Source organism: Erythrolamprus reginae, chromosome 2 (genome assembly GCF_031021105.1).
Source record: "Erythrolamprus reginae isolate rEryReg1 chromosome 2, rEryReg1.hap1, whole genome shotgun sequence".
Taxonomy (NCBI): domain Eukaryota; kingdom Metazoa; phylum Chordata; class Lepidosauria; order Squamata; family Dipsadidae; genus Erythrolamprus; species Erythrolamprus reginae.
In genome coordinates, this window is record NC_091951.1 from 176640534 (window position 1) to 176656582 (window position 16049).

General features: G+C 40.9%; 1 protein-coding gene across 1 annotated transcript in view; it reads left to right on the forward strand.

The window, feature by feature from the left end:
• The window catches only part of CA10 (carbonic anhydrase 10), a 423683-nt gene that overhangs the window by 397660 nt on the left and 9974 nt on the right, over positions 1 to 16049 (forward strand). Inside the window, exon 6 of the mRNA XM_070736011.1 lies at positions 1067 to 1139. Within this exon, the coding sequence (XP_070592112.1) occupies positions 1067 to 1139 (73 nt within the window). The remainder of the gene's footprint in view (positions 1 to 1066; positions 1140 to 16049) is intronic.

Here is a 16049-nt window from a genome sequence, read left to right on the forward strand (position 1 = left end):
CCTAGCTCAGCTCCAACAATCATGTGTGTGCTGGCCAACTGATTTTTGGCTTGCACAGAGGCTCTGGGAGGGCATTTTTTGCTTCCATGGTCTCCTAGGAGATGGGGGAGAGTGTTTTTGCCCTCCCCCAGCTCCAGGGAAGCCTTTGGAGCCTGGGGAGGGCAAAACACGAGCCTACTGGGCCCACCAGAGGGCCTCAGGGGGGATATCTGCTTTCACCCTCCCCAGGCATTGAATTATAGGCATGGGCACTTCGCCATCACTGGTCTAGAGTATATTAGCCCACTCTATCTCTTTTCCCCAGAAAACTGAGGCCAAGAGTTATGGTGGTTCATGACCAGTCTTGCTTAAATGGATTGAAAGGTATTCTTCATCCCCAGCATAACCATGTCAGATTATGCCTGTTTTCCAACATTATTAGTTAAATTTTCTGTTAAAACCAAAAACTAGGATGGCAAGAAGCTAATGCAATTCATGGTCAGAGTATCCGGAATACATCTCCCTTTCCTTTCTGTTTTCCATTCTGTTAAGAGATTTATGAACTGGGAGAGCCAGTGATAACAAGGTCAGCCAATGAATAGACATAGCAACTAAGTGAGCCAATGAGAGCTAAACATTTCTGAGTCTGTGCAGAGAATTGAAACTGAAAGCTTCAGTCCCGACTCTGCCCACTCTGTACTCTTCCACTCTAAACTCTGCTGAAATGAAACTAAGGTTCTCTGCTGTCTGTAATTGCTTGAAGAAGAACTCTGCTAATGGTATTGTAAATTTATCTATTATTATGTTTATAAAGAATCCAGCTCAACCAGTCATCTGTGTGTGCTTCTGGTTTTGAATTTTGCAACAAACTTTAATACATTACTGCACTAATACAAAGTTGAACTGCCATTACTCATTGCATCTGATTTGCAGTACATCCACATTTTTTGCTAATTCTGTAGTTGTCCCTTGAGTCTCTTCCTCTTACCCCCCCACCCCACCCCACCCCTGATAAACTGACCTTTTCCAAAAATAAGAGGTTCGTGGTTATTACTTTTGTTTTGACAATGAATTCTTTCCACCGCAGGTTTCTGAATCATCAAATCCATTTTTAAATCGTATGCTTAACAGAGACACCATAACAAGAATAACGTATAAAAGTAAGTTTCTTTTTGACTCCGCTCAGTGAATAATGGGACAATCTTTCAATATGTATATTTCAGATTGAAAGAAATTTCAAAAACGAAAGATGATAAAAGCATCTCTCAGAATTGCTGTATATGCTTTATACTGTGAGGCAATTAATCACAGAGTTTTTAACAAGAAAAATTCAAGCATTTTCCAATGTTTTGTGATAGTGGAGTGGAATTAATGAAACTTTAAAAAAAAATATCTGAATATTTATAAGGATTTTCCATCTAAGCATTAGGAAGCAGTAATAGGTAAAACATGATTAAAGCATAGTAAAATATGCCATAATGAAAAAATAATTGCTGAGGTATTTTTTAAAAATTGTGAGATACATAAAACACAAGTATTTTCTCGGTTCTTATTTAGGCTATAACTTGCAGCAAACTTATAATTGCTCTGAGTGTTTTCAACCATTCTGTATTATACAGTTCATGTAAACTGAGATGCCAAATGCAACTGCTGACATTTCCTGAGATGTAAATGTCACCATTATCCTTTGTCAGTCAGGACCATGGACTCCTGCTTTCCATGTTCCATTAGTTTCATAAATTCCTTCTTCTACTGGGGTTTGCTAGCTATAGTTAGTTCATTGTAATACCCAAATTGGCAATTTATGGCTGTTGTTTTTCCTTCTGCCATTATTTCATATCAAGTTTGTAGGATGTTGGAATTGAGCTCATTTCTTCTTTGACCATGGTTTGTAGTTTAGTTTATCCTTAGTTTCACATTGGAACTATTGACCAAGATATAAAGGGGGGGGGGAACCTATTTGCCTCTGACTGTGAAGCAGGGGCTTCCTTTACTAATCCTACACAAAGGATCTTCATACAGTGCACAACTGACAGATTACCTGCTAGCTGATGCTGTGAAGTTTAATGTAAGGACAGAATAAAAACATGTAAAATCAGTCCATGGTTAAATAGTACAAACTGAATCATTATGAGCAAGCAATTCATTCTTTTCCTGGCAAACTGATAGAGAGCTGAAATGGATGGTAGTCGGAAGCAAAATAAGAAAAAAAGATAAGCTGTCAGAAAGGAGAAACAGCGGGGGTTAAAATCAAGCATGGGCTCCCACATTCTGTTTAAGAGCTCCCCTAAATTATATTGCTGCAATTTAGTGACAATAAAATCATATATTTCTGAAAAGCCTACTTAAGGAAATAGATTACCAACAAGAAAAAATTTAATATAATTTTATTGTTATTTATTTATTTATTTATTTATATTATAGTATAGAATAGTTTCTATTAACATAACAAAGTATAAAGAAGTGATAAAAAGGATAATAGGACAGAAGGACAGGGACGGTAGGCCCAATAGTACATTTATGCATGTTTCTTACAGACAGAAAAGCAGAGAGGTCAACAGTAGATTTTTGATTTGATTTGATTTGATTTGATTTGATTTGATTTGATTTGATTTGATTTGATTTGATTTGATTTGATTTGATTTGATTTGATTTGATTTGATTTGATTTGATTTGTATGCCGCCCCTCTCCATAGACTCGGGGCGGCTAACAACAATAATAAAACAGCATATAACAAATCTAATATTTAAAATAACTAAAAACCCTTATTAAATCCAAGCATACACAGAAACATACCATGCATAAACTGTAGACAGCGTAAGATTAAAGTTTTGGGGGTTTGGGGAAGAAATCACATAATCTGGTAGTGTATTCCAGGCATTGATCACTTTGTTGCTGAAGTCATATTTTCTGCAATCAAGTTTGGAGGCTTTTACATTAAGTTTGTATCTATTGTGTGCTCGTGTATTGTTACAGTTGAAGCTGAAATAGTCATTTATGTGTAGGACATTGCAGCAGATAATTTTATGTACTATGCCTAGGACAGACCGAAGTGGCGTTCGGTGGTCAGACTGAACTTGGGAAGTTACCAAGTTCATCAGCAGAACCTCTTTTTTAAACAAGTTCATTGATGAAAAAATGTAATTGGAGCTGACTTTCCTAACAGTGGTGGGAGGAGTAAAGCAGCAGAGGGATCCACCAGTCTGGACAGAACACCAGATTGTCTTCATGAACAAGCAGGGAAGCAACTGAACTGTGGAAATAAATTTTTTTAAGCCAACTTTGTCTTTGGCTGGTTTATGAACAGGAGGAATCATGTCGCATAAGTATCAGGCTGAAGCTATCATGTGAGGTTAGACACTTTGGCCTTCCACAGTAGAATAGTATTATGGGAACTGGGATGGGTAGTTGCATGAGAGGGGAAGTTACTAGCCACAACAAATTCCTTTCTTAGAGTCCAAGGTCATCTTTTGTTCTGCATCAACGGATGTAAGGAGGAGGTCAGTGAAATCCTTGCACCCGGACTGGTCCTTGTGATGAACTTGTAGGTGTGGGGATGGGGGATGAACCTTAACCTGGTTGAGGTACGGGGGAGAAGTTAGCATTGGGATGGCAATGGCGTGACCAACATGGCTCTGTTAATTATTCAAACCTTGGATGACAGAATTGGACTGGAATCTGATTTATTTCCCAGATGCTATTTGGGATGCTGACAATAAGACTATGGTGCAGACAATCCCTTAGAATCACTTTTCTGCACATCAGAGACATATAGGAAATATAAGTCTCATCTTCCATCTAACTTAATTCAAACTTAAAAGAATGTATAAAATCCATAAATGTATAAAACTAAAAAGGATAGTGGTCATCTGCTTAATAACAATGTAATTTGTTTAATGATTGGCACACTCAGTCACATGGGTGTTTTGATTTATGACCACAATGACTTGGATTTCTGGTCTCAGTTGCAGTTTTTTTTTTACTTTTCAAGGCAAAAAAGCAATGCAGAAAGAGTTATGGAAAATAATTTTGCAACTGTCATGGATGATAGATTATAGCTTCAATGCAGGGGAAATTTACTTTGCTTCATGTACCAAGAGGAATTCTGTATTGCTCTTAAGCAGCTGTCTTTCAAAAACTCCCATTTAGGAACCTCATTTATGCAGCTATTGCTTAGCTTCAGCTCTGAGAAAATCAAGGACTATCATTTACTTTTCTTGCTTTTAGAATAAATTGGGTGATACAATAAGAGTTGTACACTAATTGAAGAATAGTTCTAAAAGCATCACATTCACAAGAGTATGAACCAGACTAATAATCAGACACGCTAGTGGAATTTCAACAGGGATTTTTAAATTGAGCTTTCATTGTTTTAATAAGCATTCCAATTCAAACAAATCCTCTGGACATACACACCGCATACACAAACGTATTCTCAATTATACGAAGATATTGAAATGACTACAAGTCATTGGAACTCCATCAACAATTTTTTAAAGGATATTTGATTTTATATTTGATTTTTTTAATACTCAAGAATTGACAGACTAATTACTACCTTTTTTTAAGCATGTGAGTTGCATTTCTAGAAAAAACCCAAATCTAAGTTTTCTTCTTCATTTGGAGAAAAGTCTTTTGTTTACAACCTTGATAGAAATATAAATGCATTTTGTTAAGGAGTATGCAAAACCCTTGGTTATCAAGGACATGCACAGAGGAAAATGTGGGATTCTAGCAGATATTCAGAAGATATGAGTAATTATTCAGTCATACAAGACAGATACATTAAAGTGTATAAAATAGTGTTACCTTTAGAAATAGCACAGTAAAGTTAAACAGTCCGGTCATACACATTCAAATCAGTCAATATCTCTTAATACAATAATAATATTACAAGCCTATCTTTATCTTACATATCAGACGTACATTACAGATTACAATACATTAAACTACCATCAAATACACAGGGCTTACTACATCTGTCTCAGTGAATCAGCAAAAATAACAGAAAGAGCAGAGAGGGAAAATCATGCTTTCTGGCTTTGTCATGGCAATTTGCAACACTTTCTTTTAAAGCTATAGTACTTCAATACATATAAACATTCATTGTTAGCTTGTTTATATATTGCAAACCCACCTGTTTTATACAGAGTACTATTGAAGGGCAGGCTTACCTGCGGTTCATATTTGTGGCAGGGCTGAGAGCTCGGGTGTCGCCCTTACCACATGCAAGGGGAGCAATTTTGCACAAATGTGCGAGATTGCTCCCTGATAGGCATCGCAGCAGCTTGCGCAGGCATGGACAGCACCTGAATGGGCGGGGCGGCACACACCAAAGATAAATGCCACCCCGACAGAGCTGCGATCCCTTGCCTTTCAGAATCGACAGCAAAGTACCCATCTACCCTCCCTTTATTTTTCAATGTGATAAGGGCCAAGTAGGAATTTTTTGCAGCTTGGTCACCTTTATGACAGCTGTTTTTTCACCTACTCCACATCGAAATTAAGGTGAGGGGACAGGTAAGGGGTGTTTCTTACTTATCATTTTCGGTTATTGGCTTCTCATTGAATTAATTCCCTCTGGTCACTGGGGAGGCAGATAGGGGCGGAAATGGGCACTAGCAGCAGCTGTATGTTATCTTTTAGGGTGCCTTTTGGAAGGTGATGGGCTGCCCCTCGCCAGAAGCTTTGGGCATGTCGGGCCTGAGTGATGAAGTGGGGTGCCCTTGGGGCTCACCTACATCAAGACCTTGGAATGGGGAACTGGGGGTGAGCCTCCCCGCATGCCATATGGTATGGTGGAGAGCAAGGGAAAGGCCAAGGGAACCTTCCATTACTCAGCAAGGAGCTTCGCCCATAGCTGCTTATAAAGGTTATGATAGGGATTCCGCCCCATTGTTTACCTCTGCAGGTCTAATACAATTTAAATAACAATAAAGTGACCCAATTTTAAACCCAGTCAAGTGTCTGTGCGTTATTTGGTTTCCGCCGCAAACACATTTTCCAATTTTTAGCAAAATAAATGGTTCTAATTACTGTATAACATAATTCCTTGGATTTCTTATATTATCATCCCTAGGGACGCTAATCGTCTTAAATTTTTCCATACTTGTTTAGAGCCAAGGTTTCCTCCAACATAGTGCAATTTTTGGATGCTGGTCATAGACATATGTAAGATATGGCTGACAAGCTGCATAATGACAGTCAGCAGTATTAGCTGTATATTGTGAGATTAGGGTTAGGGTAGGGTTAAGATAAGACCTACTGACAGACTAAATAGTAAGGACGACTGATTACACCATGGATGCTCAACCTTGGCAACTTTAAGACTTGTGGACTTAAACTCCCAGAGTCTTACAAGACTTAAAGAATATTTCACTCTTTTCCTTTTACTTTGTGGAAAACCAGGGATGGCCTCTTCTGAAACATTTCCCTCACCATCACACCTATAAGCAGAGATATCTCTTATATGCTGGTTGTCCAGTCTGTAAGGCTTCCTCCTCTTTCCCCAGATTTTCCCTGCATATCATTATGGAAACGAATGCATCATTATACGTATCTTGCAAATTTCAAATCAGACCAGCTTCTTTTTACAGAGAATAGAATAGAACAGAACAGAATAGAATTCTTTATTGGCCAAGTGTTATTGGACACATAAGAAATTTGTTGTGGTGCATATGCTCTCAGTGTACATAAAAGAAAAGATATGTTCTTCAAGAATCATAAGGTACAACCCTTAATGATAGTCCAGGTACAAATAAACAATCCAACCATATTAGGAACCAGTCAATTGTAACGATACAAGCAACAAAGTTATAGTCATACAGTCATTAGCGGGAGGGGATAGGTGATGGGAATGATGAGATTAATGATAGTGCAGATTTAGTAAATAGTTTGACAGTGTTGAGGGGATTATTTGTTTAGCAGAGTGATTGTGTTTGGGGAAAAAAACTGTTCTTGTGTCTAGTTGTTCCGGCGTGCAGAGTTCTATAGTGTTGTTTTTAGGGAGATGTGGATGTTTTGGTTTAATCAGCTTACTTGCCACCAAGCTGTCTCGATAGCTGGTTAGCTCCAACAGGGGGTTTCATTTATCTATCATCCCTGTCACTACAACTCGGAAAAGTGGATTTATTTTTTTTAAACCCAATGTTTATTTATTTTCTGTTACATTTATGCTCTATATTTGATGCCGGGAATTCAAGGCAGTTTAAGTAAGGATTTTTTTTTTCCTAGATAGCATGGACTGAGAGGGAGACTGTAATACATGGGGTTTCTGTAGTTGAGGATGGACCTGAGCCTAGATTTCTTCAGCCCTAATCTAACATTATTTAACCACTGCACTGCACATCACTGATGCCTAATAATACTTCTACATGATTATATCATTGTGGCAGAAGATTGGAATCCTTTGCGGTTTATTGACAGGGAACAGTAGGTTACAAACCTCTGCATAATTCATTCTGATTTAATTAAACAGGAGAGCAACTCACCCGTCTAGTTGCTGCACAGTTGTAGGCCGTCTATTTTAAGCTCTTGTCTGAGTCAAAACCCTTCCTCCACCATTTCTTTGTTTTAATTTTGATCTTAACTATCCTCTCTCATGTTCTCTTTTCTCGTGATTCCCATCTACATGCGTGGTTTTGTGTTTTAATCCTTGTATGTCACTCAGTGTGTCATAAAAATCAAAGAAGGCCAAAGTTCAACTTCAAATGCAATTATCTTATTAAACTATTAAAACTGCACTGATCTGCATTACTGCAGCCTTTCTACTTACTCTTTGCTTTAGAGATAGCTTAAGCTGAGATTTCCCGGCTTGGATACCCCTTTAAAGGCATCTTTTATAGCATTTCCATTGCATCATGTTTTATATCCTTTACTGTATTTTGTTCAACTTTCTCATGTTTTGCTTTTTAAGTTTAACTTTTACAAATCACACTGTCTTTGTAATACAGTATTTGGTTATTGTTTCTGTAATTGGATTTTCCCCCCTTGGTGGTCATGGACTATAATTAGTCCATAATACTTAATACATACAATACCTTAATGCTTGTATCCACTAAAGGAAATTAATCAGTCTAATACCAGTTATAGTAGTGCCCAAAATAAACAGTTGATGCTTTAACACAAGATAGTGCTTGCTGTTTTTATAGAAATATAGGCAGTGAAGGGCTACCAAAATTTTTACTACCACACTGTGGGCGTGGCTTATGCATTTTCTTTCAACATCTTTCAGTGCAAATTGGGTGTTCTGGGGTGGAGCTCCATTTTCGCTAACCCCCTGCGTCCCCGTCCCCCCAGTCCGGACAGTAGTCCACCCCTGAATATAGGCCATCAAGAAGGATATAGGAATTGCAAAAACACAGGAAGGATTGGCATGCATTATTTTGATAGAGGATAGGTGTTATGTATTAACTGTATGCATGGTTTCACCCAGGTCCAGCGTTTGAGTGCGAGAATGCTCAAATGCTATTGGTTGAGGCCTCTGACTACTCCCTATAAAAGGGCTAGCTGTCAGACTACAAGTTGCTGGTTGTACAGAGAAGTTGCCAACTAAAGAAGTGTTCCTAGAACTCTGTCTCCTGTCTTTATTCCCACAATTCAATAGCAGGTTTCTGTGCAGATCCCATCTAATGACTTGTAATAGTGCAATTATAGGAGGGGAAAAGGTAAATATGAACAGTATAGATAATTACATAATGATCCTAACGGGTTATCAGTGCTTTCCCTGTAGTTAGTCCAATAAAAACAGTTACTGATTGTAACTTGCAAATCAACTTTAAAAAGTGACAAGAAAATTGGGCAAAGCCATGTGTTATATCACTCTACCACATTATTGCAAGATGTGTAAATTCTCATTTTAATTTTATTTTCCAGGGTGTGGTTTTCTTTTTTTGTTTTGTTTTATGTGTTTCTTGTATACTGTGGGAATTTTCTTTTTGTTTTAAATCTTATAATATTCACTTTTTTCTTTTAAAATATATTGCATTATAAGATAATCATATCATTGATAAATCTGTATAATGCATATCTAACATTACACAGGCATATGTAATGCCCTTTAGGAAATTTTAATTCTATTATAAAAGTTTATTATAAACTAAAATATTTTAGTCATGAAATACCTTTTGAAAAAGCAATATAAAAATAATACCAAAGATAAATGCTTTACATTGAAAAGACCAGTTGAATTTCCTATATTTCTAATTTAAGACTGTCAAACAACAAGGCAAGAAAATAAAACCTCTAAGATTTTAGGAAGCGGCTGCCAGTTGAGAGAAATGAGAGCATTTAAAGCAGTGATCAGACCAAAGACAAAATGCTTTCCTGCATTTTAAGGGAAGACTTCCTAAACATCAAAATTAGCTATGAGATTTATTTATTTTTATCCCCTAATTTCTAAGACTGGATTTAATTGTTTTATTGACTGCAACTCTTTACACAAAAGCACCATGGTCTTATGGCAGAACAGATGGAACAATCACATAATCGTGTAATAAATTTTTGCATGACTGTGCTCCCAGAATCCCTGTTTGTAGTTTAATTTGTTAAAAGGTTGCTGCCTCCATTTCAAGTAGCTTCGCAAAGGACCTCATAGGGAGACTTTTAAAATTTGAAACACCTCACTTTTTACTAAAATTTGATGCTGAGCAGCATCACTCTCATAAATAATGAACGGGCAAGAAGCAGAAAGAGAGGAGCTAGGATGAGACAGAAGCCAGTCAACAATTGCAAAATAAAACTGCCTTTACTGCCTTTACTTTACTTATCTGTGATGCCAAGACAGTTGAGATGCATTTGGTTGGCTTCAATAGTCTTCAGTGCTACAGAAATGATTTTGCTCACCTATTAGGCTTGGATGCATCCAGAGCAGTAGGAGATATATCATATTTGGCATGGATTGCCTGCCCATCTTTTTCCTTTGTCACAGTTCAGTCTCATTGTTAGTGCAAAAACATTAATATTGTCATTCCTTCAGACTTAAATAGATGTCCGAACAATCATTTTCTCAGTAAAGGATTTCAATATCATATCAGACTCAAGAATAAGTGTGGGTGAGTTGCTCAAAAACAGGAGTTGCAAGGGACTGAGATCTGAGCACAAGACTTTCCCCCCTCCTTCAAATCTTAAACTACCTGCAAGGAAAAGAGAGGGAAGTCAGACCAGAGCAATCGTTAGCATCTGTGTAGTATTGGCAGCTTTGGTAAACTGTGAATTAGTCTGTAAAATAAAATAATATTGCGCGGGATGCAGAGTGAGAACACGGAGACAAAGCTGAATTTAAAATGGGTCATTTTATTAAATTAAATTAAATATTAATTAATTAATTAATTAATTAATTGCCAAGTTGTCATAGTTAATTAATTGCCATAGTTGCCAAGGAATGTTTTATGACATCATTTCCACCCCAAAGTTTTAGTGACCTCTGCAGGTCACTAAAATTAATTTGTTAATTAATTAATTAATTAATTAATTAATTAATTAATTAACAAATAACTGGCACCTGCAAAGGTCACTAAAACTTTAGGGCAGAAATGATGTCATAAAACATTCCTTGGCATCTATGGTCGAAGCTCCTTGCTGATCCAGGTGAAGGAGACCATGCCCTCACCTGGATCCTAGCCATGCTACACATGTGAGGAGGCTTGTCATCCAATCCCCGACTGGGGATTGGATGGGGTGAGACCCAGGGGCACCCGCTCCCCAATCACTCAGGCCGGTGATGACACCATGAGCTCTTGGAGAGAGTCTGCCCATCATCTTCAAAGATGCCCAAAGGAGAACACACAGTTGCTAACCACCACCCAATTTCCACCCCTAACCTGCCAAAGAGGGGGGCAAGATCTCTATCTTGGCCCTTTGACTCCCCCCTCAACCTGTGCCAGCTCCCACGGGGACCTCTGCAGGTCCTGTAAAAAGATGGTGTTACCTTTCTCTGACAGGTGAACGCCGTCGGCATGATAAAGCCATGGCTTGTCAATACTGACACGGGGAAGTGGAACAACTATGCCCCCCCCAACTCTAAAACAATTTTTCCTATGGCCTTATTTGCCTATGGCCTTATTCACCTTCCTTCTGACCCTGTGAATAGCCCTCGGGGAGATGGCGTCCCTCCAAATGATCCTCGAGAGGATCTCAGACCATACCATTTGCATGGATGGCCAAGCCAGACAGAGAGCTCGAAGGTCCTCATGGGCCTGACAGATAACTGCCAGACCCCCAACACACACAGGTCATTGCCAAGGTGCAAAACCAACCACTTGGGTGCAACCACAGAATGGTGCCTGGCCAAGAGCAGGCCTCTCCATCCAAGTCAGATGACACTGACCCAATGGCCAAGAGACAACTGAGTCCCAACAGCTGATCTTGCTGCACTCCGACCGGCCCAGAATATCATGCTGTGGCTGCACAGCAGTGCCATCGGCTTCTCCCCAATAGGTCTATCTAGAAGGTAGAAAAGAAGGTTAGACATGTCCAGTAGCCGGCAACTCCTTACCTGATTTTTGATAGGCTCGCTGGGTACTGGGGGCTAGTGAAAGGGTCATGGCCCTGCCTGCCTTGATCCTCCAATATTCAGAAGCCCCCCCAGACTCCATAAATGTTGTGAGAAGGTGTCTGGCGATTCACGTGACCCTGGAGCTAGCGTCTGGAACCTGGACAACTGACTACATGACAGGGCATCAGCCATGCCATTCTCCAGCCCAGGGATGTGGCAGGCCAAAAACAGTGTGTTTAAAGACAGTGATCCACTAACAAAGTAGCAGACCAAGCACATGACTCAGTCATTCTTCGAGGTCAAAACAACCCCAAAGCCATGGGCCCCTGCAGCATCAGAACATAACGGCAATTCTGCCTCCAGCAGAAGCTCCTGTCTCCAAAATGATAAACCGTTGAAATGATCTAAAAACCCTTGCCACGTGAAGGTGGATGCCCGGGGAAGTGGCACATTTGAAAAACGCACTGCTTTTCAAATGTGCCATTTCCCCAGCCAGCCAGCTTCACATCCTCCTCCCCCGCTGCTGTGCTGGGGCTGGCCCCTGGAGCCGGAGGCAATGGGCCCAGTCTCGGCCTCGGTGTGGCTGAAGAACGAGCTTTGCCTTCTCTTCCGCCACCGCGCTGGGGGCTGCCCACCGCCGCCGCCAAGTCCTCCGCCACCCAATCCCAGTACAAGACGCGGCAGCCCGCATCAAGAAGGAGCCGGCCACCGTTAAACAGGTAGGAAGAGGGGGGAGAGAGAAAGAGGGGAGAGAGAGAAAGGGGGCAAGAGGGGGGAGAGACATCAGCTCAAAGCCCCGCAGAGCTGCTGCCGCCGAATCCCCCCTTCCATCCCAGCGCAGTTCAGGGAAAGGGCAGAAGTACCTGATGGGTGCCACCATCTTTCCCTGAACTGGCGGGAGGGGAGTGGAATGGGGAGCACGCAGTTTTTCAAATGAAGAAAAACCTTGTCGCTCACCGCCCCCACCCTTGGAAAAGGCTGCGCGAGGGGGTATTTTTCAGTGTGCACTTGCACATGGGCGCACCTTAAAGGGAACAGTGGTTGCGACTGAAGCTGGTAAATTAGTTTGTACCTTCAGCTTTACTAAAAAGCTTCAATGGGGAACAGAATGTCTATGAGCTATCCAGTGACACCACAGAATAAAAGATAGTGACTGTAAGAGGAACAATTGGTAAAAAGCATTAATTCACAAACATCTACAGGGTTTTAAAGATATGGAAAGTTAATGAACTGAGTTGGTGTAAAGTAGATTTAGCTATCTTTTGCTTTTGTTAATTCCTGTCTTTAATTCACTTGGCTTACACTTTGCATCACACTTTTTACCCTGGAGGAAACCGTATGGTGTGTGTGTGTACGTGTTACTCACTACTGTCTGTTGTCTCATTGTTTGTGGCTGAGGAGTATGATAAATCACCGGCTGGAGGTGTTGGGAGTGGGGGGCACTGTTCTTCAGTGGTTCTCCTCCTACCTCTCCGGCCAGTCGCAGTCGGTGTTAGTGGGGGGTCAGAGGTCGACTCCGAGGTCTCTCCCTTGTGGGGTGCCTCAGGGGTCGGTCCTCTCCCCCTGCTATTTAATATCTACATGAAACCGCTGAGTGAGATCATCCGAGGGCATGGGGTGAGGTATCATCAGTACGCTGATGATACCCAGCTTTACATCTCCACCCCATGTCCAGTCAACGAAGCAGCGGAAGTGATGTGCCGGTGTCTGGAGGCTGTTGGATGGGTGTCAACAGACTCAAATTCAACCTGGATAAGACGGAGTGGCTGTGGGTCCTGCCTCCCAAGGACAATTCCATCTGTCCGTCCATTACCCTGGGGGGGGGAATTATTGACCCCCTCGGAGAGGGTCCGCAACTTGGGCATTCTCCTCGATCCACAGCTCACATTAGAGAACCATCTTTCAGCTGTGGCGAGGGGGGCATTTGCCCAGGTTCGCCTGGTGCACCAGTTGCGGCCCTATCTGGACCGGGACTCATTGCTCACAGTCACTCATGCCCTCATCACCTTGAGGTTCGACTACTGTAATGCTCTCTACATGGGGCTACCTTTGAAAAGTGTTCAGAAACTTCAGATCATGCAGAATGCAGCTGCGAGAGCAGTCATGGGCTTACCTAGGTATGCCCATGTTTCGCCATCACTCCGCAGTCTGCATTGGTTGCCGATCAATTTCCGGTCACAATTCAAAGTGTTGGTTATGACCTTTAAAGCCCTTCATGGCATTGGACCAGAATACCTCCGAGACCGCCTCCTGCTGCACGAATCCCAGCGACCGATTAGGTCCCACAGAGTGGGCCTTCTCCGGGTCCCGTCAACTAAACAATGTCGGTTGGCGGGCCCCAGGGGAAGAGCCTTCTCTGTGGCGGCCCCAACTCTCTGGAACCAACTCCCCCTGGAGATTAGAACTGCCCCTACTCCCCCTGCCTTCCGTAAAGTTCTTAAAACCCACCTTTGCCGTCAGGCATGGGGGAACTGAAACATCTCCCCAGGGCACGTACAATTTATGTATGGTATGCTTGTGTGTGTGTTTGTTAGTATATTGGGTTTTTTTAAAAACTTTTTTAAATATTTAAATTTATTTGGATTTGTTTATGCCTTGTTGTGAGCCGCCCTGAGTCCGCGGAGAGGGGCGGCATGCAAATCTAAATAATAAAATAAATCAATCAATCAATCAATCAATATGCCTTACTTTGTTCAGCATGGCAGTAGATTCTTTCAGAACAAGAAAGTATATGAAGAAAAAGTATCTTATTGCATTTGGGATCAGTCCATTGTATCTTGATCATGCTCCCATGATGTGCGTTTTGGCCCTGATTGGGTCCTGTTCTTAAATTATCTCATAAATTTAGCTCCTGGGTGCCTTCAATCTGCCTCCCAGGATGATGCTCTGAAGCAAAGTAAGAAATGTTCATTCTTTTAACTTTTCTAATCTGTCCTGCCTTTCCTCAAAGAAATTAAGAAGTCTCTATTTTTCCCTCAAAACCAAGTGTGAAGTGGTGCCTGTGTATGTGGGAAGCAAGCTGTACTTGTTGGCATAAAGAGAGCATAGCCTGTAGTCTTAAGCTGTATGTGATATCCATATGAATATCAGTAAAAAAAAAAAATTATGTTAACGGCAGAAAGATCCTCATGCTATTTCTTCCAATCACATTTTCTTGTCCTCTTGTTTATTAATTTTTAGTCTTAAAGATTATTGCAAAATCAGAATACTACTGGCATTCTGGAATATTATTATTAGCAACAGGTTTGAGAAGACCCAAGGACCTTTCCCATAACAGCATAATAATGCAAAATTGTTGCACCTTATGATTTCCACGCATCTTCTTATGACTGCCTGCTATATAAACAGTATATTACAATAGAATGTACATCATGAGGGAAAAGCTAAGTGAGAAGAGATCCTTCTGACAAACAAAGTGCTTTCCATAAAGCATGGGTAGAATATAGTGTAAAAAGAAAAAACAAATCCACTTGGAATGAAAGTCCTACTAAAGAATGAGAATGAAATTACACGCAATGTGGATAGAAACTAAGCTGATTATTGCTAATGTAATTATATATCCCACCCTTCTCCTTGTAATTTATTTCTGGTTTTTTAGCAGAACTTTCATTCCATTTTGATTTTTTGTACATAATATATTGCATATGCTATATATCAGTGGTTCTCAACCTTTCTAATGCCGTGACCCCTTAATTCAGTTTCTCATGTGGTGGTGACCCTCAACCATAAGTCTAGCGCTAATTGTCCCAACAAAGTTTTAAACTGATTGGCAGGAAGTTCAGAGGGACACCCCCACTGTAAACGCCTGATTGGTCGGATTGTAAAAAATGTTACAAGGTGCCAGAATAGAACCTTTAGTTTCTAACACCTTGGTTCCTAACACCTTCCCATGGTCTTAGGCAAACCCTGTGAAATGGTAGTTCGACACCCAAAGGGGTCCTGACCCCCAGGTTGAGAACCACTGCTATGTACAGACCAAGCCTTCCCTTCTGAGAAGGGCAAGATCTCAGAGCCAAACAAGTTTTAGCAAATAACTATACCCGCCCACACTTTTAGCCAGCTGTCAGATCTAAATTTGTAATGTGGTTAGGCTTCATGTTCTTCCTACTTACTGGGACGCTCCTGTCCGCCATTCAGAGATTCCACACATTATCTTTCCTCACTTGTTCTCACACACCTGTGTTAGTCAATTGCTTACCTTCTCATTCAATTTCCTTGTGCACTTTTACATTTCTCTCACACACTTTCTCGATCAAGCATCATTCTACCACACAATCTACCTATTAGTCAGGACAATTTTTTCCCACATATCTTATAATGCCACACTAAACCATAGGCCCTTGTAGATAAGGAGTCTGAATAATTCAGGGGTGTCAAATCTGATTTCATTGATGGCCACATCAGGGTTATGTTTGACCTATAGAGGGGGCATAGCCAACTCAACATCATTCATGCCAGGGGCACCTGGGGTGACTCAGCGCTTTGCCAGCAAAAATCACTGGCGAAGGCACCACAGGCCAGTCCTTCACTGTTTTCAGAGCAGCCATGCGGGCCAGATCTAAGCACCCCATGGTC